The following is a 22,838-nucleotide window of genomic DNA, read 5'->3' on the forward strand; positions in this document are numbered from 1 at the left end:
AGGGGATGCAGGGCAAGGACAGGATGGTTCCCTATGTGGAGGACATGCTGGTTCCCCACAGCCTGTCTACCGTATTGTCTGTCTTTTAAAATCCTGGAGGAGCTGTCGCTGGATGTCAAGATCAACGTGAAGATTCAAAGAACCCTCTCCCCACTGCACAGGCAGGCAGATCTGTGAGCACCAACTGTGCCCACTGCACAGGCTGAGAGACTCCCGAGCACCGATGGTGCCCAGCTCAGGGCTTTGCCCTGCTGCCGCCCTATCTGCGTGCTGACCACCCAGGGCGGGGCTGAGTGGAGGCGGCAGGGAGACAGAGCCAGCTGCCAGGCCTTTGATTTCTTCTAGGCGGGCCGCACAAGCAAAGCATGTGAGCTGCGCAGGCCAACAGAAAGGTCTCAATTAAAAACCATCAAAGAGCACCCGAGGGGGTGAGCCGCCTGCATCAGTCCTCCCACCGCGGCTGAGGCGCCCATCTGCGTGTGACCCAATGCTCCAGGCATCTGGCCAGGAGTAGACGGCCCACCAAGCACCAGCCCTGTCTCCTGGGGCACAGGTGACTGGGGGAGGATGGAAACCCAGCCTTGTGGCCCCAGTCAGCGTCCTGCAGGCCTGGTGTGATCCTGACCCCTCTGAGATGGCCTCCGTCACAAGCACCCTGAGTCCTGCACTGGGGTAGCCGGGTCCAGGAGGAGCACCCGAAACGTCTTCCCCCGACTTTGAAGAGAGCAGCTCTGCTCAGAGGCTGCCCGAGGCACCTGCCCATGACCCAAAGACAGGCCTGGGGCTGCTGCGGGCACTTATCAGATGAAGACGCAAGGCTCCAGGAGGCGCAGGGTTCTGCCTGGAGAGACCGGTCCGAGTCCCAGATGCTCCCGGGATGAGGGTCTCCTCCCAGCCCCACAGCTCCCCCTGCCCTGACCACCAGCAGAGCTGCTCTGGGCCTTCCCCACCACAGGCCGACACAGCCTTCGGGCAGGATGCAGGGTGGGCCAACCCCTGAGGGAGCTCATGTCCCTGCACAGGGTGACCATCCACAGTGGCCTCCACACCCAGGACTCCTGCTGGGCCCAGGGCCAGGTGAGCTCGCGGAAGCTGCTGGGGGTGGGGGGGCTGCCTGGTCCCCTCCCATGACCTCCAGCAGGGGGCACCCTTTATCTGCAGCTGGGTGACCCCAGCCACTGCATCCACACACCCACAAGGTCCCACCATGTGTCCTCTGGGCAGGGCCTGGGCTCTAGGGACCCGCCTGAGTACCCCTCCCACCCTCTAATCCAGAAACAGCCTGACCTTGGGCCGAGGGCCTTGCAGGTACTATAGGTAAACGGCCAACAGACAAAATCAAAAAACACAAAGAAGTGCCCAGGCTTCTCGCTCAGCCCTGGTCTTCAGGGCTCCACCTCCTGACCCTGCTGCTGGGCCTGCTGCTCTCTGTGGCTTCCCCTGGCTGAGCCGTGCCCACTGGGATCTGAGATAATCTCAGTCTCCCCCTTCCTGAAAAGGCTGGCAGTGGTCTCGAGGGCCCACACGCCCGACTCCCTCACTCCCAGTCCCAGTGAGCCCCTCCCACACCTGCAATCTCAGTCCAGGACTGCAGAGTGGTCCCTGGTCACACCAACCCTGCCTCCGGCCCTCAGAAAAGCCATCTGGGTCGGGGCTGACCCTCCCCAATCCGAGTTTCCTATTCATGGGTCTGGTCCTGGGGAAGGATGGGAAGGAAGGCAGCACTGCCTGTGAATCTCACGGCATCGAGGACGAGGCCACAGAGGCCTGGAACTGGACCTGCTGATCCCACGGCCCAGGCCCTTCTGCAGCCCCAGGGCCCCTGGGCTCCAGGCAGGCCGGTGGGGCCGGGCACTGGGTGAAGGACAGCAGAGACAACGAGTGGGCCAGTCTGTGAGAAACAGGTCATGCCCTCCAGATGCAATGTGGCCCGCAGCCATTCAGGCACCGTGGTGCTAAGCCCTGCCCGAAGGGTCTTGACCTTCCTGCCGAGGTTCAGCATGGGACCCTGGGGCAGCTACTGGAGTGGAGATCAGGCGGCAGTCATGGGGAAAGGGTGGTTTCCACAAAGTCCTCTAGAAGGGAGGGGACCATCTGGAGGAAAACCCTGTAGACAGGAATTCTGCAGACACTGCACTGCCTCCCAGGTTCAGAAAGGAATGGCTTCGGGGGAGGATGTTTTCGATAGCAACAGAATTATAAACACATTATGTATTCAAGCTGAACAAAAGCTCTTTGCTATCCCTGCTGAAATCTGTTTTCACAGAAGTCTAGTCCCCCTGCATCTTATCACACCAGCCAAGCGAACCTCCCTCAGCAAGTCCTCCTCCTCAGGAGACTCGACACAGTTCCCAGCGGGACAGGCTGGTGGCACAGGAGGGGTTTCTTCTCCCACCTGTTGGTTCCCACCGTAAGCTCCAGACGGCAGGGAGTCAGTCCCCCTCAGCCCTGACCACCTCCCTCAGAGCTGTCACCCCCCTGACACCTGGAGCCTGGCCTGGCCAGCGTGCTCTAGACACAGTCCTGTCTTCAGGAAAATGCTGGCGCGTGAGATCCCAGGAAGTCAGGGGACACAGGCTGGTCTCCCACCTCCTGGCCCCGATTCTATCAGCACCCAGATGCAGAGTGAGGCTCCAGGGTCCCTCCTAGGGCTGGGATGGGGATCTCAGCCCTGCAGGACCACTGAACTGAGGCAGCTGAGCAGATGGCCACCCTGGCCTGCCATCCAGCCGTGCCTCTGTTCACCGAGACACCCCCTTCAGAAACGGGGTCGACTCCACCTGCCCGTGCCCCCCGGGATAAACTCTGCGGGTCACCCATCACGCCACGTGGGTGGCCATCGTGGGAGGGGTGGGGATGGCGGGCAGGCATCCACGCGGCACCTGGGCCCTGCAGAGAGCTGGGGGCACGTTCCCAAGTGGAGGATCCACCAGTTCTGGCAACAACACCTCTTGGCCACACTCCTGACACGGCAGGTGCATTGCCAAGCTCGCCCCTCGATCCCCCGTCACCACCACGCCCACCCTGTGTGGACAGGGGACTATGGTCTGCGTGGTAGACCCATTTCTCCCAATGCTTCGGGACTGACAACTTGCCGGTGACCACGTTCACTTGGCCTACCTCAGCATCAGCGATCCCCTGGGACCACCCGACCCACTGACTCCAGTGAATCCCCTTAGCCAAGGTGGTGGATCTGGGGCCTGGTGTCCAGAGACAGCATCCCCACTCCAGGCACACTCACCCTTCCCGATCTGGATGAAGCCGAGCAGGATGATCAAGGCCAGCGCCAGCAGCTTGGCAGCAGCAAAGGCGTCCTGGACGCGGGTGGCGGCCTTCACACTGTAACAGTTCACGGCCGTGAGTAGCACTGTGGAGACAGGGCAGCAAGTGAGTGCTGTGGAAACGCGGGCAGAGGGGCAGGCGCTCCCCAGCCCCTTCCCTGGGTCTGATCATCTGGACTCTGGAAGGGAGGGGACCCAAGGCCACAGGCTGCGAGCCCAGGTGCCCCCAGGCTGTCATAAGGGAATGTTTCCTGATGGACAGATTTCAACCTCCCACGGGGAATCAAAACACCTCCACCTGCACCTGAGTCCCTGCAGGGGGCGCCCTTGAGGAGCACAAGCTGCTACGGTGGGGGTGTGTGTGCACGCAGTCATCTTTCTGCTCCCACCTGACGCTTCGGCACAATTTACTCGACACCCTAACCTCTCAAGGGGGGAACCCTCACTTCAGAGGGTCCTCGTAGGATTCCCCCAGGGACACAGCGGATGAAGCCTAAGCCTGACAAGCCGGGGGTGGGGTGAGGTGGGGTGTTGGGTGCAGGGGGCGCTGAAGGAGATGCACACCCGGGGGTCCCAGTGGTTAGACCAGAGAACCAGCGCCAACTCTGCTGCCAACTCTGGTGTCGCAGCAGGTACTGAAGACCCCACCCCAAGGCAGTCCCCACAGCGGGGCGGGGACGTGGGGCGGGGGCACAGGGCAGGCAAGCCGGGCTCCACAAACTCAACAACACAGGCAGGCCCCACCTGGGACCCGGGGAGAACCCCAGACCTGAGCGGGGGCAGGGGCTGAGTGCTCAGGGGTCTGGCGAGCTGGGGGGAAGGCAGCCAAATCTGTAAACTCACAACCAAACAGAATGAGATGAAAAGGAAGGAAGGAATCAGCCCCGACCCATGCCCTCCTTCACTGCGTCCCTTGTGGATGAGATGAAAACAAAGGAACACCAGCCCCCAACACCCATGCCTTCCTCCTCCATCGCGTCCCCCGTGGAAACACGCCTGGTGTGACGGCCCTTAGGGTGGCTCTGCCTCATGCCGCTGCTGACACCATCTGCCCAGGGGAATGGCCAGGGCGCAGATGGGGCCTTTTATGATGGGAGGGTTGGCAGTGAAACATTAACCGGACAGCCTGGACCCATGGGAAGGACATCTGTCCACCATGCCCCGCACACAGCGCTTCTCCAGACAGAACCAACTCGGGCTGGCAGGTGCCAGTGGCTCCCTCCCCAGCTAAATTAATTACATGTACTTTTACAAAGTGAGGGAAAGGCCCCCAAAGAAATAAATCCACGCTAATTAACTAGATGAGCTACGACAGTCCAGGTGGGCGAAAAACAGGAAATGGCCCCATGAGCTCTGGTTAGGACCAGCCCTGGCCCACAGCTTATCTCTCGGAAATTAACTGATACCGGAATACCACCCTCCCTGTCCTTTTCTCTTTGCTGCTCTAAGCCTGGCTGATGCAATGGCTGATCAGGACTGTCTGCCACGCCCCAGAAAGTAGAGGTCGAAATCTGTCTTAAAACCAGTTGCCTTTGGCCCCTGCTCCTAAACTGAAACCCTCAGACGTTCCCCACGCCAGGTACAACAGTGGAGGGCTGTGATAAATGGACCCCGAGTGGCCCTCACTCGTGGGGACCCTAGCCGGGTCCCCTGGGCTCCCAGGGGTCCTGCACTTGTCAGAGGCTGGTGGTGGATAGCCGCCTCAGGGCAGTGGGGCCCATGCAAGGCCTTGAGAACGTGGGGGCAGAGCCCCTGTCAGGGCACCAAAGGCGTCTCCAGCGGCAGGAGCTGAGCCCTGGTGGGGAGAGGCTCAGATGAAGGGGCCGACATGTGCAAGGGGCAAACAGCACCAGTGGCCCTCAGCGTGTGGCTCAGGGGTGGACACACACTCAGTCCAGGCCCTCCAGATCATCCCCAAGACAGCTGTCCTGCATCATGCACATTGGGTGGGGAGAGGTGGAGCAGCAGGGAATTCCTTCTCCTGAGCATCCAGGATGGTGCAACCCACCACGTGGCTGGGACCCTGGGTGAGGGGCCCTGGGAGAGCAAGCCCAGGTGCGCTCCCACCAGTGGGCCGAGGAGCCTGGGCACAGTAGAGGGCGGGGAAGGGTGGGGGGAGGAGGAACCTTTCCAGGCAGAGGGCAGTCCTACATTTCCGTGGGTGGAAAGTGACAACCCTGAGGCATCGGTTTCCGCATGCAGCAAGAGGCTGGCGGATTGCATCACTTCGCCATTCATGCTCCAGGCCGGAAGCGGGGTGGGGCGGGGGGGAAGGGGCGTGGCCAGAGTGCGGGGAGAGGGAGACGGCGCGGGGAGGGGGGACGGCGCTTCCTGCCTGCAGTCAGCCCCCGCCCAGCAGCCCTCGCTGCTGTCATCTCTGCACGCCTCAGGGGGTTTGGGGTCTCTGACCCCAGGTGAGCGGAGGCTCCCCTCCCCACCCCACAGATGAGGTCTCTGAGGATTCAGGAAGGGGGTGTGGCTGGCCAAGCCCACCCCAGGGCCCCCAGGGCCTCGCCTTCAGGGAACCAGGGCCCTGCCCGGCAGGTGTCCTAGCCCCTGTGGATCCAGGAAGGGGGTGTGGCTGACAAGCCCAGCCCCGGGGCCCCGTGGACCCTGAGTTTAGCTCCTTCTCAGACAGGGAGGGAAATGGGCCGGATCTCAGGACAAAGGGGACTCTGTAATATTCCTTTCTTTTACAGAAAGAAGAATGAAAACATAGAATGAGACGTTACTGTTCATTGACTTTGGCCCAAGAGTAAATGCTTTACTATTCCCCATAATGTCTGTTCTATATGGGGCCCCATCCCAGCCTTAGACAGCAGGGCCGGGAGGCCGTCTGGGAAGCTGGGTCGGCCTCTGGCTGCCCTGGCTTTAAGTCCATCACCCCAACAAGGCGCCTCAGCTTCCACACCGCCGGATGGAGGGGTCATCCGGGTGGAACCAGGACCTCTGCTGCCACCACCCTGGTTAGGGGCAGCCCCCACCTGTGCTTCAGGGCAGGGGGCACAGTCCGCCCCAGGGCACCAGCAGGCAGGCACTGGCTGGAAGCCGGCCCCCTTGGGGTTCCCAGTGCTGACACCCCCCAGATAAACACCAGGCAACAGCTGGGATGGGAAGATAGAGCCTGGTGGGCTCAGGAGAGGAGCGGGTGTGGGCAGATGGCAGGGCAGGCGGGGTCTGGTGGCTGGTCCCACAGGTTTTCAGGGCTGGGCCCGTCCTGGCCTTGTCTGGCTGTGACATGGCACCTTGCTGCCCTGCAGGAGCGCCCCAGTTCTACCTTGCAAGGGGGTCGGGGCCTCAGGTTTTTGCTAGAGGGCCAGCCACCTCCTGCAAAGTCACCATCCCCCCATAACAAACTCACAGACTTGCACTTGTACTCTTGTTCCCTCACTTGTACCCATCCTCATGTCTGGGAGGGCAGGAAATGATGCCCAGTGAGAAACAACCCCCAGCAGGCCTGGTGGGAGGCTCGCAATCCATGGCCCCCTGGGCCGCTGGCCACGCTTAGAGCCTGACCAGGAGCGCCAACTCCAGCTGCAACCTGGCCGACCAGGTGGCTTGAGTTCAGAGTCCTGTCTGCAGAACGCAAGCCACTCCCACCCCACGATGCCGACTTGCAGGTAGAAGAAGGGGCTCTGAGCGGGGCGAGCATACAGATGGAGGCGTGCACCAGGGCACTTATCTATCTGAGCAGCACCCAAAGGCTCTGCCCAGCCTTGCCCAGCCTGACCTCTCACCCCGGCCTCACCGGTTATCTCACTCTCCAGACCTGGGGTCCACCTCCGATAACTCTTCACACACAGGCTGTCAGCTGTCAGCCACTGGGGGCAAGCCTCCCAGCCCCCAGCAGATGCTGGACTTGAAACACAGCGGGGGCTGTTTTCACTTAAAAACACCAAAACACACCAAAACCCATTTCCCTCTCTGACTGAGGGTAAAATCCTGATGAGCCTTATCAGGGCTGCTCCTGGATTCTGTGCATGCCAATAACAAAATAACAACCTCAACAGCTGGGGTGAAGTATGAGCATCCACTGTCTACACCCCACTCAGTGTCCTCAGGGTCCCTCACCCTCAACCCCTCTGCTGACTCGAGGTCAAACACACCAGAGCATCGAGGTCAAACACACCAGAGCATCGAGGTCAAACACACCAGAGCATCGAGGTCAAACATACCAGAGCATCGAGGTCAAACACACCAGAGCAAGGTCGTGGGCAGGCAACAGAACTATCCAGAACCACAGCATATGGTGACTGGCTGCCCCCACTCATCAGAAAATTCAGCCACCGTCCCCATGTCTGTGAGGAGGCTGCAGCCATGGACACTCCCTTGTCCCCAGGTCTGCAGGGACCATCCCCCTCTCCCCAGAATGAAAGGATGAAGGGCCCATGGGCCAGAGCCCCAGAGCCTGGAATCTCACTATCAAGAAGCTGCCAGTGACTCTCTTTGAAAGAGGTGCTTTCTTTTTAGGGTCCTTGATAAAAAAAAGGACCAACGTTTGAGGAAAAGACAGTCTGAGGCCCAGGAGTAACTGCTGGCCCCACACAGGTGGGAGGGGCTGAGATGCCAGGGAGATGAGCACCGTTTTATCAGAGCTTTGCTGGCAGGCCCCCAGTGGCGCCCCAAGACAGCCCTCGGTGGGCCCTGGGATGGGACAGGAAGTGGCTGGCAGCCCGCATGGGTTGCAGGAAGCCAGGCCAGCTGGTCCCCTGGGGCAGCAGCTGGTACTGGGCCAGAGAGCAGCAGTTGCTGACCACTGCAACCGCGGCCGGACGAGCCCCGGGCCCAGGCAGCCAGCCCGCCTGTTGTCGAAGCCTCCATCCGTCAAACAGGGTCACTCACTGGGCATCTGGACCTGGAGCCCTGGCTGCAGGTGGGCCAAGGCTCCTGGACTGCGGCCAGTGACCCCGGGCTTGAGTGGCCCAAGTGGCTGGCAGTGGGGTTGACTGCTGAAAAACAGCAAGTCGCTCCGGGGTGTGTGTCCTGCCTTGACCCTATTGTCCAAATCCGCTCAGCATGCAGGGACCCAGGGCTCAGAGGGTACTCCGTGAACCAGGCCCTTGGCTCTGGTCCTGGACTCCCTAATGTCCTCTAGGCTTGGGGCAAGCCCCCCACTCCCATGCCCAGACCCCATGGTGGGCTGTGCCCCGCACCCAGCATTTCTTCCCTTCCTGCCCTAACTCCCCCAACCCAATAACAGACTGCTGTCCCACTGAGTGTATCACCTCCCAGAGCATCTGACTGGGCAGGCCCAAGAACCCACATTTCTGACAGTTGAGGGGTGCTGTCCAGGGCACCCACATGGAGAACCAGCAGCTGACTTCATGACGTATAATTCCCCTTTACTGGCTCCAAGAGAGTGAATGCCCAGGACCCACCCATACCCCAAACATCTGAGGAGGCCAGCCTCACTTCCAGGGGAGCTGGAGTGCAGAGCCTATGCAGGGCGACAGCTTGGCTCCAGGACCACCCACGACCCCACCACTGGTCACTCAAGATCGGAGTGTCCAGAGTCTGGAGAACTGAAAGAAAATGAGGGAATTTCAGGCGCAGGGGCTGCTCGGATGGGACCCAGGGCTCCATCTAATTCCCATGTCCAGTCTCTGCAGAGACAGGCCGTGGACACAGGAGCAGGCAAATGCAAAACCTCAATTCAGTCAGGACAGGGCCCTTGTTGATCACTGATTTCCTATGAAAACCGTTACTAATAGGCCGAGTCACATTTTCAAATGCGACCAGCCCTGGAACATGTGTTTCGTGTTTTCCATTTTTAACCTGGGTTGGGTGACACCCGGTCAGAGCTCCCCCACCCTTGCTCAGAGGCAGAACTCTCAGCCAGCATCTGAAACTGGGACTGACACTTCATTTCAAACACACCAGAAAGAGGCAGGTTCAGTCCAGTCTGAGATCTGCTGACACACAAGCCCTGAAATTGGCAGGAAAGTCCACAAATGGCCACATCTCATTTTATTGCTTTCTTTCAAAGCAGAGCCCTGCAGAATAAACAGAGGTTCCCAAAGGGGGCCCCCCCAAGCCCCAAGAACACCCAGAAGCCACAGGAAGGAGTCCCTTCTAACTTGGTCCTGATTTCTCACATGCTGTGTGATCTTGGGCTAGTGACTTAGCGGGTCTGAGCCTCTGTAGTTCTTCATCAGCTAACTGGGAATATCAGGGCTGCAGGCCCTGACTGGCGAGCCTGCAAGTTAACCGAGCGGTCACAGCCGAGTGAAGATGTGCTAAGGAGCCGAGGCTGTGGGTGCGGGTGTCTCCACAGTTAGTATCTATCCCTGGCTCGCACCGCTATGGTCGGGAAACCCCCACCCCACCGCAAACCTGCTGCACCTGAGGGTGACGGGACCCCGCGGCCCCCACTCCGCAACCTAGTTTGCTAGTTAGGGGAGAGCGGTGAGGACATCCAGGCCTCCTGAGTCCCACTTCTGTGCAGTGGCCCCTGGCCTGGGGTCTTCAGCCCTGGTGCCTGTGACAGGCTCCCACACTGTGCTACTGCAGACCTGGTCAGCCTGGGGGGCCTGGGCGTCATACCTCCCAACCAGGTGGTCCCAACTGCAGTCAGGGTGGGGACCCATCAACCGGGCCAAGTTCTTAGGGCCCCACCACACACACACTACTGACATCCCTGGAGGGGAGAGGACACGGCCCGAGCAGGTTCTGATCTGACTCTGAACCAGCCTGTCATGTTGGTGGGGCCCTGGGGCAGGGGTCCCGAGCAGGATGTTCGGAAGCAGTGACGGTGGAGTAGCCTGCCCCCTGCTGTGAGCACCCCCATCCATGCGTGTCTACCTCCCAGCGAGGCTGTGCCAGTCCCCAACCTGTTCCCCTGCCTCAGCCTTGACACCCAGCACGAGTCCTCATGTGGACTACACAAGGCTGACTTCAGAGCCCGAGGACCCCGCACAAAAGTGCAGGCAGACAGCCCCCCGAGGACACTCCCTGGTCCCCTGTGACGGGCCACATCAACTCTCGAGGGACGCCCCCCGCCCCCCAGTCCCCACAACCCAGGGAACAAATGCATGATCGTAAAGACTCTGGTGACCTTCCCTCCCTGCCCAGACCCCCTGATCGGACAGCCCCTCCCTGCCCCCAACAGGGCCGGAGCTCCTGGTCCCCTTGCCAGGCACACCTGCTGTCATTTCTTGCCTGGAGAGTCCTTCTGAAACTGGACCCCTGCTGCGGTGGGTCAGGAACTCACACACCCTCCGCAGGTACAACCTGCCCACGCTGCTCTGCTCCAGGTTCTGAAACCCAGGACCAGAGAGGCCCAACACCCAGCCCTGGGTCATACAGCCAGAGCCCTCACAAGCCTTTCAGCTGACAGGGTGTCCTTGACGAGGACCAGGTGAAGAAGACCCAGCCCTGTAGCCTGTGTCCCTGCTGAGGGCTGAATCCCGCACCCGCCTTGGGCAGAGGCCTCGGTTCTGTACTGGCTACACTTGGGGTGACTCTCCTCTGGGTTGTCAGCCAGCAGCCAAGGTCAGGGTGACTCAGAGGGCGGATTGGGTTGCCTACAGCATGCTGGAGGCTTCTGAGCAGGCAAATCCCCCGGGGGTGGGGTGGGTGGGGCCCAGAGAACTGCCCCGGCTTGGAGGCTGGTCTGGATGGACACCACTCCCTCCGGCACAGGAGGGTGTCAAGGCCACCCACCCAGCCCACCCTCCCAAGCAAGAATTCAGGACTCCTCCAGGACTAAGGAAAGAGTTGGGGTCCTGCCAGGATGCAGACAGGACCCTAACCACGAGCCAAGAAACCACTGCTGGATGGGGCAGTGGTCCCACTGTGGGGAAGAGAAGGGGCAAAACTGGGGGGCGGGGGGTCAGGTGTGCTCATGGGAGCTCCCCCAGACCCAGACCCAGACCCAGCAGACCCAGGAAGGTCACACCAACTGGGGGGATGGAATCACGCACACCCAGTCCCTGGCACCTCTCAGAAGGACAGGAACTGGAGGCCAGCGTGGCACAGGACAGGGCCCGTGGCACGGGGCGGCTGGAACCCACAGGGCAGTTGTTGGCCACCCTGCTCTGGAAGGTCATTTGCAAAGGGAAGGTTTTGAGAGGAATATGGTGTTTTCCTAGACAGCTCCCTGTAAGGAGTCTGACTCCCCAGTAGGGGAAGGTACGGGGCAGGGGGTGGAATATGGGGGAAGTGTTTCCCAGGGAGTCCAGGACACAAACCTCAGATCCACTAGTGTTTGCCCCTGATGACCAGACACTCGGACGTGGTGACGGACACTGTCCCAGACCCTGGCACCCTCCACCCTCACCACAGACACGGCCGTGTCCCCACACGCCAGGTGACAGAGATGGCTCAGGAAAAGGACACCCTGTGTCCCTGGCAGTTAAGTGGGGGGATGGCAGACCTCAAAGGCTGGGTGTTTCTGCCAAGATGGGGGCAGCAGTCCTGGCGGCCTGGGAACCTGCGATTGAGGGTTTGGGGTGGACATCTCTGGGCAGGGTCTGCATACTCTGATCATCAAGGGGCCCATGACCCAGGGGAAAAGAGTCAGAAACACCCATGCCGTGTCTCCCGCCTCCCTCAGGTCACGCGCTCTGTCGAGTACCGCTGCTCCCCGTGACTGGGCCGGAGCGCTTTCATGTCTGGCTGGGAAAGTCGGATTTCAGGGCTAATTACCCGGCTGTCGTCTGCACTCAGCTCACAGTCTGCAATCCCAGTGTCGCCAGCTCCTTGGAAACACCCAGAAGCCTCTGCTTTGCGAGGTGAGGGGCTTAGGCCGGGGAGCTGGCAGACATCCAGAGAGCTTGCAGTGGGCATGGATGGTGTCCCGGCCTTGCTGGGACAGGCCTGGTTTGAGGCCCAAGGACACAGTGGAGGACACGCCAGGAGGGTCTCCCATTGCCAGGAAGGGAGGGGTATGCTGCCACACGCACCCTCTTCGGGTCATGACCTCAACTGACCATCCTGCCTTGGAGCCAGCTAGCGATGGCTGCCCCAGTGCTGGAAGGGGCCACCAGTGGGGTGGGCTAAAACGCCACCACCCCCCATGCTAAAAGGGGGTGCGGGGAATGGCTTCCAGCTCAAGACGTCAAGGGTGAGAACAATCACGGGCATGGTGTGACCCATTGTGTGGGGTGCCACGTGCATTAGACACGTCATGGCAGAGTTCCCACAAACACTAGGAACCCGAGTCACAGATGCAGAAACAGGCTGGGAAATCGCGTGAATTCCTCTAAAACAGAACCCAAGTCTGTCCACATGCAGAATGCAGGCTCTTCACCTGACATTAGTAGAAGATATCCCAGGTCATGGGTCCCTGAGGACAACAGCTGAGGACCCCACCCCCACTCCACGCGGGTTGCCCCAGTGAGGGTGATGTGGGCAGGCCAGCTCACCCTAGGGGAGCCTTGGCAACCCCATCCGACCCCTGGGCAAAGGAGGGAGGCTGTGCTGTCCAGGCCCACCAAGGGCCACCAAGCTAGAAGGGGATGCAGAGTCCTGCTCTCAGCCACTAGACCTGCCAGGTTCCACCAGATGGTTGAGGGGATTGTGGGAGAGGGAGAGGGGGAGGTTAGGCGACTCGAGGTTACCTTCTGTGTCCACAACTCAGATAGGTTCTGAGTCTGCCCCGGAGAGATCCTCAGTCACTCACCTGAGTGACCTCTGCCGTCCTGATAAAACCCAGGGTAACCTGAATCTCAGGTGCTATCAGTAAGTGATAGATGACCCCTGCAAACCTAGATGCACAGCAGACTCCCAGGCTGTCGGCAGAGTCACGGAGCTTGTGTCATTTACCTTCATGACTCAGAAAGACAGAAACCCCAGGGTCGCACCATGAAAGGGCCCCACGCTGTCATTTCCACGTCAGAGCTACAAGAAAAGGGACCTTCCCCCATTTATTTTGTCTGCAGGATCATTCTAAGCACGAGCCAAGGCGAGCCATCATACACAGAGAGCAGCTGTCCTGGGGCATGCCCAGGGGCAGGAAAGACAACCGGCAAAACTGTGGCTCCACAAACATGCTATTCAAAGGTGGGCCCCTGGGCCGTTCACCAGGCATCGGTTCAGGCCATGGGCTGCTGGGCTGGGGTGCATGGGCTTGCTGCCACAAGGGGGGCTCAGGGAGTGCGTGGTGGAGGGCCTTTCTCCTCTCGAGGGGAAGTTCTAAAACCCAACCTGTGTGCAATAATCAAACAACTATTAGAAATTGTGGCTTTTCACTGCCATCTCAGATGCACCCAAGAGCAGATCCTTTCTTGGGTGGTTGTGACCTTCCTGCCAGCCTCGGACAAGCCCCCATCCCCCTCTAGATGTGGCAGGCTCTAGACCAGCACTCCCTCCTTCAGACAGCGTATCCCTGTGTTACTGAAAATCTCCTTTTCATCAGAAAATACAACACACACACACTCGCAAGGGTGGTTCAGAGGAAAAGAGCAGAGAACAGCTGATGGACACGTGAAGAACGTCATCCCAGCTCACGAGAAGGGGTGGAACTTATGTGACCCTCCTTGCCACCCACAGGAGTCCTGGTGAGGGCGTACCCGCCACAGCCGCTCCAGAATCCATTCCGTGGCTTCACCTGCTTAAACCCAAAAGGTTGAGAAAGTGAGGAATCCACTTTCCAAGATCACAGAGGGGGCCCTTTAAGGCAGTGTTATGCCATCACATCCTGGGCCCAAACATTAAACAAGATGTAGCAACAATGAAAATCAGACAATGAAAATTCTACTGACAGAAAGTCAACAAAGAGGGGCTTTTCCTCACTTGGCCCAAAGCATCATCTAGAAGCCCACTGGAAGCCACAGGTTCCCCCTCCCTCAGGCAGATCAACTATCGCTGTGACTGCTCCTAGATTTGGGCCAAAGGTTTTTATAAGCTGAGATGTTCATTGCTGAGATTCCCCTCAAAGGCAAGAGGTCCCCTTACCCCGGCACGCAGCTCTGTGGGGGGGTCTCAGGTTTCCCAGGGACACCACTTCCCAGAGTATGCCTCTGAAAGCCCCCCTCCCAACACACACACACTGAGCTGGTGCCCAGGTTCCAGAATTCCAACAGCGCCAGTGCGTACTGCTGGTCAAAAGCCACTCCAAACGATGGCACGGCTCCCTGAGTCTCGGGGCTTGGAGGGAAACCAGCCCTGGTGGCCCCACACCTCTGTGCACCTCAAGGTTTAGGCACAGCCTCCAATCAGGTGGCCGGACACTTCCACCATAGACAGAGATACGAAAATCGTGTGGCTTCCAGTACAAAAATTTTTTTCCTGAAATATCACCAGAAAGCAGCCCACCAACATACCAAGACCTCCTCCACCAACATCCTGGGACCTCCTCCACCAAGATGTGGGCTGTGCTCAGGGGCTGTATTTCAGCACAGCTGGGGATCCCAAAGCCAGCGCCCACCCTGCACACACTTAAGTTGCAGGTAAGCTAAGCACCCCTCTTTTAAGACTGGCTAGAGGATGCAACCTTCCATTGTCTAAAAGAGCAACTCATTCACTGCCACCGCACGATTTTACTATTATTGGTTTTGTATGAGTCAGCCTTTCCTGACTGAGCACGTCTGAATGACGTTTGTTGATTTTTTTTTTTTCCCTAGGATCTCTCTCCACAAACAGTAAGACTTGGGGAAGTCAAAGGACACAAAAAACAGACAGGTTTCTCAGGCACTCCACGTGGGTGCCTCTGAGGAAGTAAGTAAGGGTCAGCTCAACAGGCTCCAGATGGACCAACTGGGAAGGCGCTACCGGCCACAGGCTCAGGGCGGGGACCCTGTGTGTGACTCACTGCGGAGCTCCCAAGGTGGTGTGGAAATGAATGAATGAAACGCACGTGGTATTGGGGCTATTGCCCTCAGTTTAGAACTGCGGGGTCGGACCGGGGCGGGGGGCGGGAGGCGCGGGGTGTCGGGATGGTCCAGGAGTGCGGGGAAGGCCCAGAATGCGGCGAACACGGCTCGGCGTACATCCCCAGCTCCAACACCCCCGCCACCCCGCCCCGCGCCCGCCGGTGTCCCGGGGCCCGATACTCAGTACTCACGCACGCAGAGGCAGGCCACGAGCTTGGCGGCCTCTTCGGGGACAGGGCAGGTGGGGAAGACCGGCTTGAGTAGGTAGGTGGCGAAGACGAGCGCCACGATGTACTGCGAGGAGGGCCGGATGATGAGCAGCTCGATCCACAGCTTGAGGAAGGCGGGCAGCGAGCCGTACACCTCCAGCATGTAGGCGTAGTCGCCGCCCGACTTGGTGATGGTGGTCCCCAGTTCGGCGTAGCAGAGCGCGCCCACGATGGAGAACACGCCACACACGGCCCAAACCACCAGCGCCAGCCCGGGCGAGCCCGCCTCTTTGAGCACTCCGGTGGGCGTCACGAAGATGCCCGAGCCGATGATGGTGCCCACGATGATGGCCACGCCGTTCAGCAGCGTGATGTTACGCTGCAGGGTCACCTCGCCCTCCGCGCCGTCCGCGCCCCGCGCCGCCAGCATCCGCTCCCGCGCCTGCCGCTCCTCCTCCTCGTTCGCCGGGAGGGTGGCCGCCGCTGCGCGCCGCTTGGGGCCTGAGCCCGCCATGCTGCCGCGCAGGGCCCGGCCGGGCAGGGCCGGCAAAGTCCGGACACCGGGCGCGCGCCGCCCACCGGAGAGGACCAGCTCTCCCAAGCGTGGTCGCTGCGTCAGCCAAGAAACCTCTGCCATTTATATCCGGGTGGCCCCGCCCACCGGGTAGGCCCCGCCCCCGGCCCGCCCGCCGTCGTTAACGCGCCTTGCCCCGGGGAGTTTCTCCAGGCAGCCGTTGAGAAGCATTGGAAGCCCCCACCCAGCTCACGCGGTGACCTGCATGGCTGGCGGCCCTGACCCCAAGTGGTCCCAGGAATCCCGGATCCGCCGCGCACGCGCGGAGCGCTGGGTTCCTCGCCCGGCTCACTAGCCCCCTGGTCATCCCCGCCCCCCTCCCGCGTGCATTGGGAACCCCCACTGCTCGAGCGGAAGCGGGTGAGTTACAACGGGGCCGACGACCTCTGTAGGGCCACCGCAGAGGATGGGTGGGATTTGGGGCGCCTTGAGGACTCAGTCAGAGGAGGTAATACCTGCCGCCCTGGAGGGCGCCCAAGGCCCGAGGTGGTAGGACCCCGCTTGGTCCGCTCATCCCGGGGACTTGGGGAGTATATTAAGAAGTCAGAGCCGCCTCTGGGGAGTGGGGGTGTGGGGGAGGGTGGCGAGCTGTCGAGATCCAGGCTGGGTCTGGGACCCTAAATCCCAGGGCTGAGGGAGCGCGATCTCCGAGAAGAGGGGAGCGCTGAGGTCGTATCTGAGCTCATTCATTCCTGGGCTCGGAAATTCTCATTCTGTCGCAGGGGGAACCGCTTTGCCAGTAAGCAGCGTTCAAGGGCTCATGGCTTGGAGGAGCAGCGACATAGAATCTGGGAAAAGCGGACTCTGCAGAAAGCTTGGTTACATTGACAAAATGAGGGTTTCCTTAAGGAGACCAGTCCGCAGGGTGAAAGGGCCTTAGCCTTGAAGGACTCCAGAGGCACCTGGGTCGGAGGGGCAGCAGGTAACCAGTGCTCAGAGTCAGAAGAAAATGCAAGATGACCAGTCACCGCAGGCCTGCAAGCAGGAAAGAGACATGCTTGCTGATGAAATTGACATGTGCACAGAGAATTTAGAATCCCATCTCGGGGTGGTTAACCAAGGCATATTATTTGGACCTTCCACATCCTCCCCCAACAAATTAACGTCCCCTCTCACCCGCTGTCCCCAACAGGCCAGCCCTTCATCTGCAGTATTCCAACCAAACACTTCCACAAGCCTTGGCAGCTGGAAGATCACACAGCACAAATATTAGCTTGCAAGATGTCTAAGTCAGTGACTTGGTGGAATCAGGAATAACCTCTCAGCTCTTGTTCTTCCCACTGTCCTTTTAGAGGGTGCTGCTTGGCAAAGACCAGACCAACCAAAGCTAAGCAAACTTTCCAAGCCTTTATCAGGCGTGAGTCCTCGGTGTACAAAGTCTCGTTTAATAGAGGAGCTACCGATGTTACCGTAGATGAGGAAACAGTCTCAGCAGAACAACGGGACTTGTCTGACCAGTGCCCTGAACCTACGTGGTGCTCATTCTGTCTCCTCTCTTCTTGTGGTTTATTTATCACTAAATTTGTTTGCAGTTATTTGGCAATGCTCTAAAGAGAGGTCCCGAGCTCCTCCACCCTGTCCTCCCAGAGCAGACACCTCCTGGAGCACCTCCTCCAGACATAGACAGGCAATCAATAATTGCACATCAGAGTGTAAAATTAACAACCATGATAAGCCCAGGGCTCTAAGGGGCCAGAGAGCCAGGTGGAAGGAACCAGGCCACTCCACTACAGCCTTCCTAGAGTGAGAATTAACAAGGGAGACGGGAGGGACGGGATATGCACGTGGACTGTCGCTGTCTCCCGTGGGGGCTCCTGGGAAACTGCAGAAGACTTAATAGCTGGATGGTGACAACCTCCTGTCGTGTTTCCACCATCTCATGGCAGCTGTGCCACCATTGTCAGTTTCTACCTAGTTTTCATATAAGACTGTACTATATTTCCAAGGGTAAACTTGATTTTTCTATATGTGTGTGTGTGTGTGTACCTCAGACTTCCGTTACTGGAAATCTAGAACCTGAGCTGGTGGTAAAGAACTCACCTGCCAACGCAGGAGACGCAGGAGACAGTGTGTACCTCAGACTTCCGTTACTGGAAATCTAGAACCTGAGCTGGTGGTAAAGAACTCACCTGCCAACGCAGGAGACGCAGGAGACAGCAGACTTGGCATGCAGGATGCAAAAACCTTAGCTAACAGCACCATCTGGTGGACAACTAGGCAACTTTTTATCCCAGGCAGGTTCAGTTCTGCTCACTCTGCTGAACCCTTCAGTTGTTGTTTTAGTCCCTCAGTGTCCAACTCTTTGCAATCCCATGGACTGAAGCCCTCCAGGCTCCTCTGTCCATGGGATTTCCCAGGCAAGAATACTGCAGTGGGTTGCGATTTCCTTCTCCAAGGGATCTCCCAGACCCAGGGATCAAACCCGGGTCTCCTGTATTAGCAAGCGGGTTCCTTACCACGGAGTCAACCAGGGAAGCCCACTCTTTTCAGTGCTAGCCAGTAGTTTCTTAAGAGTTATGGTATTGATTCTCACAAGGATTGGTGGAGAATAACTCGGGCATTTCTACAGGGAGACCTTGGGAGTTTCAGTCAAAAACTTTAAAACCATGTGTCTCACCTGACCTGTAATTCCACTTGCAGAAATAGATCTAAGGTGGTAAGTAGCTGAGTTTTGGCTACATGACTGTTTATTGTAGTTTTAAGAACGAGTCACCAACTCTGGAAATAATCCAAACTTCCTGGGGACTTGCTTTGGTAAATGTTGCTACATCCGTGTGGTGGGATCCAGCACAGCCATTAAAACTGGGAGGTACACCCCCAAGTACAATGTGTTCTTGACAGACAGATGAGTGAAACAATGGAGTGCAGTGTTCCAGAGTCCTATCTGGTGGGCCCTGGGGGTGCTCTGGTGGAGCCCAGGTACGTGCTGAGCTCTGGGAGAGCTGCCACATTTGGAGGAACAAGCAGTTTGATTCTCAGCTGCAGGATGCCATCTGGGGCCAAGGTCACTGCCTCTTCTGCGGAGGAGCCTTTCCCAGGGCCTCTTGGAACAGGGAGTGTTGGCCTTGGAGAAGCTGAGCCCAGTGGCGACACACTTCAGTGGGAGGAGCTGTGTCTCTGGGTCAGGGGTTGCACACTATGAGCCCTTTGGGGAAGTCTCTCCTATCTGGGGGCTCGGCAGCTCTGGGTCCAGCCTTGGGAGAGAAAAGCCCGTCACAGGAAGGGTAGACGTTGGGCCAGTGTAGGAGCTGCCTTGAAGATTTTCTGCCGGCTCTCTAAACTCTCTCCTGTTATTTCCAAACCTTCAGTGAATTTTTAGATTCCTCATGGCAAAATGTGGGCTGCAGAAAACGGGGAGGTGGTGGGGAAGCGGGTGAAGGTGGACAAAGGCACAAGCTCCAGTTATGAGATGGATAAGTCCCGGCAGGGGCGGTCTAATGTACAGCCTGATGACCATAGTTAATGATGCTGTGCAGCATACTTGGAAACTCCTCAGAGAGTAGATCTAAAGCCTTCTCATGACAAGAAAAAGGGTGGAGCTATGTGAGGTGGTGGATGAGAACTGAACTTATGTGGGTCATCACACTGCAAAATAAGCACATATCAAATCACTGTGTTGTATGTCTGAAATGCACACCAGGCTATATGTCAATAAAACTGGGGGCAAAGAATATGTGAAGACGATTTCACAGCAACGGCAGAGACCATGGGCTTGAAGGTCAGACCACCCGAGTCCCCACCTGGGCCCGCTGCATACCTGCTAAAGGAACTTGGGCAGACCTACCCCACTCTGGGCCTCATTTTCACTTTCTGTAAAATGAGAATAATAGTACCTACTGCAAATGAACTAATATGTGGGGAGTGCTCAGATCAGAGTCTATCCCAAAAGAACAACTCAACCCCCAGTGTAGTAGTAGTGCCTATAAAGTGGCTGGAAAATCAAAGAAATTTACACCAAGATGGTAACAGCAGCCACCTTCAGATGTGTGTGTGTGTGGGGGGGGGGGGGCACATGCACATGCTATATGACCTTTTCTTCTTTCTATTTCTCTATTGTTCCTACACTATCTACAGTGAAACATACTCTCTTTACATGGTGAATCTTGTTTAAAAGCTCAGTTTCACAAACTCCCAACGTTGAAAGAAAATTTAGTCACAAACACAGAAACAGCCTGTAGTTCAGCCTCCGTTTCCAAACCCAGCTGCACCCTTCTCTCCTGCCCTGGTTTACGATCTTTCTCAGGGAACATACGAGTCTCTATGAAGACGCCTTTCTGCCTGTCTGGCTTGGTCTCTGCCTATTTGTGGAGAGGGACAAACTCTGAAATTTTTCACCTTGGGAAAGAAACAGTTGGGGAGAACTGAATGGTCTGAAAAAATCTTTAATCAACAGAAGTGGAGTCAATGTTTTTTACAGGCATTCCAAGCAAAAGTCATCGGGAGGTGCATTTCACTGGAAGCAAAGCCTGCTGTATCTATGCATATATACAGCCCATGAAACAGACTGAGAGTGAGTGACTTTCTGTGTCACCTACAAACCCTGGGCTCTGACAGGCAGGGCATCCCCAAGGTCTAAGAGGTGCCCGTGCCCCTGGGTGGCACTCAGGGCACTCCTGCTTCGACAGCTGGTCCAGAATTGCACTTCTTTGTATGTGCGGGTGGGCTGGTGGCCCAGGCTCCAGGGGGTGCTCTGGGGGTGGGGGTGAGGGGTCAGCCTGAGCCTCGCCTTCCACATTTGCACCAGGGTGGGGGGAGTAATGGTGCTTCTTTCTCATGTTGTTTCAAGTTTCAGTGAGACACTGTGTCAGCCTCTCAGAGAGCGCGAGAATTAGCAGCCTCCCTCTCTGGCTAGCTTGACCTATATCATCCCTCTGTCTCACTGGAAGCAACCACAGATGGTGGCGAAGAGGCAGAAGGCTGGGACACTGGTAAATGGATGGCTCTTTGCTTGCTGTAACAGTCTCAGCCTTCTTGCCACTCAAGATTTGTGGTTGCTATTCCTCCGCAGAATCCAAGGGTGATGGCCTGAGTATGCAGACTCCTATCAGGGCCTGAATAGTTCTCTCAACTCACTCTTTTTCCTGGAAAAAAATGTACCCGATAAGCCCTTCACTGATGTGGAAGCCACCCTGCCTCGTGTGGCTGCCCTGCTATGTCTGTTCGCAATCGTATGGGACTCAAGTTTGTGTCCTTTTCATGTAGCAAGTGTCTTTTCCTCTTCAGGAAACTCGTTCTTAACAGCCATGCTTTGGTGGTGCTCCACTGTTAGTTTTTTCCTGTCTGCACATGTGAACAGGGGACGGCCCTCAGCAGTCTCAGAACTTCAGTTCTGTTTCCCCAGCACATGTGTGGCATCACCGTCACATTGACTTGAACCCAAACCAGGACTTGAAGATGTTTTATGTCATTTAATTATTGCATCAGCCATAGCTTGACCCCGATTGTGGCCGGAGGAATAAGACAGGCAGGGAGTTCACTGAGTGGTCAGCCAGGTTGAGACCCACCGTGGGCCTTTGATCGTAGCTGTGATGCTGTGACCTTCCATTCAGCCAACCAGGCCACCTGCCCTCCGGACCAGATTGACGAGTGTGACTTCTTCTGGCCACAGGTAGCTTTATTTTAGCTCTCCTGGGGGCTCCTGAAAGTTTCATTTCTCTCATTGGAAACCCCCCATTCTTGTGGAGGGCAAGCTCTGTGACTTCCCACACACAGGCTTTCCAGCGCCCTCCAGTTGCTCAGCAAGGTCACCCAATTTTCTGAAGTTCGCAGGGTGGACATGGTGATTGTCTATAATTCTGAGTGGAACCGAGGCTTGGGGATTTTGATTAACAGTGGAAACAAAGCTGGAGACACCAAGGCTAGGTTTTCCATAGTGGTCTCCACTAAGTCAAAAAAAGAAAAATCAGAGCTTGCCTGGCACCCAGGCTCCAGGCTTGTGGCAGCCGCTGTGGGGGCTGACTGATGTGCTCAGAAGGCCGGCCCTGCTCGTTGAGGAGTCTAGAGAAGCAATACTGTGGTGGCAAACAGGGCTTGAGAGTTCAGGACTGGCCATCAGGGAATGGATGGATGAATGGATAAATGCAGGCAGTCCATGCACGCAAGAGACTGTCCAGTTCAGCCATAAAAAGGAGTGAGGCACCGACCTACCACGATGAGGACGAACTGGGAAAACCCTCTGCTCAGTGCAATGGCTGGATGCCTAGGAGTGTCTGGTATCATTTACATGACAAAGAACGCTGAGGCTGGAGAGATACCAAGTGCTGTTGGTGGTACCTGGGGCAGGAGAGGGGCGTGGGAGTGAGTGGCAGCAGGTTTGTGGTGATGAAACTTCCTGGAACCAGATGATAGTGAAGGTTGCACAACAGTGTGAACACCCTAAATACCCCCAAATTGTTCACTTTAAAATGGTTAATGGTTAACTTCATATTATGTGGGGGGTGTGTGTGTGTATGTGCTTAGTCGTGTCCAACTCTTTGAGACCCCAGGGACTGTAGCCCACCAGGCTCCTCTGTCCATGGGATCCTCTGGGCAACAATACTGGACTGGGTAGCCATTCCCTTCTCCAGGGGATCTTCCCAACCCAGGGATCGAAACCATGTTTCTTGCATCTCCTGCATTGCAGGCAGATTCTTTAACACTATGCCACCTGGGAAGCCAGGATTATTATTATTATGTGGATTTGTACCTAAAAAAAAACAAAAAAGCATGCAGGCCTACAGTCAGAAGCCCTGGGTTCAAACCCTGCCTATGTGTCTAATGGAGAGGCTAATGGAGCTTCGGGATGGGGGGATGGGAAACGCAACTTGGCTTTGGATTCAGGGTCCCCATCCACGCAGGGTACAGCATCACCTCTGGCCGGTGGGGGGTGGGTGGGTGAGGCAGCAGGGTGAAGCCCTCATTCCTGACTGAGCTGTGGCTGGTGGCCGGTGTGAGGGTGAGACAGACAGTGACCTTCCGGGGC

The 22,838-nt window shown here is 57.5% G+C and overlaps 1 protein-coding gene across 1 annotated transcript in view; it reads right to left on the reverse strand.

Annotated features, from left to right (window-relative positions):
- Window positions 1–15,897, reverse strand: part of SLC7A5 (solute carrier family 7 member 5) — a 28,958-nt gene extending 13,061 nt beyond the window's left edge. Inside the window, exons 1-2 of the mRNA XM_065920450.1 lie at window positions 15,286–15,897; window positions 3,242–3,367 (exon numbers count right to left, since the gene is read on the reverse strand). Of these exons, the coding sequence (XP_065776522.1) occupies window positions 3,242–3,367; window positions 15,286–15,817 (658 nt within the window). The 5' untranslated portion in view covers window positions 15,818–15,897. The remainder of the gene's footprint in view (window positions 1–3,241; window positions 3,368–15,285) is intronic.
- Window positions 15,898–22,838: the final 6,941 nt, after the last annotated feature.

Source organism: Muntiacus reevesi, chromosome 2 (genome assembly GCF_963930625.1).
Source record: "Muntiacus reevesi chromosome 2, mMunRee1.1, whole genome shotgun sequence".
In the NCBI taxonomy this organism is placed as follows: domain Eukaryota; kingdom Metazoa; phylum Chordata; class Mammalia; order Artiodactyla; family Cervidae; genus Muntiacus; species Muntiacus reevesi.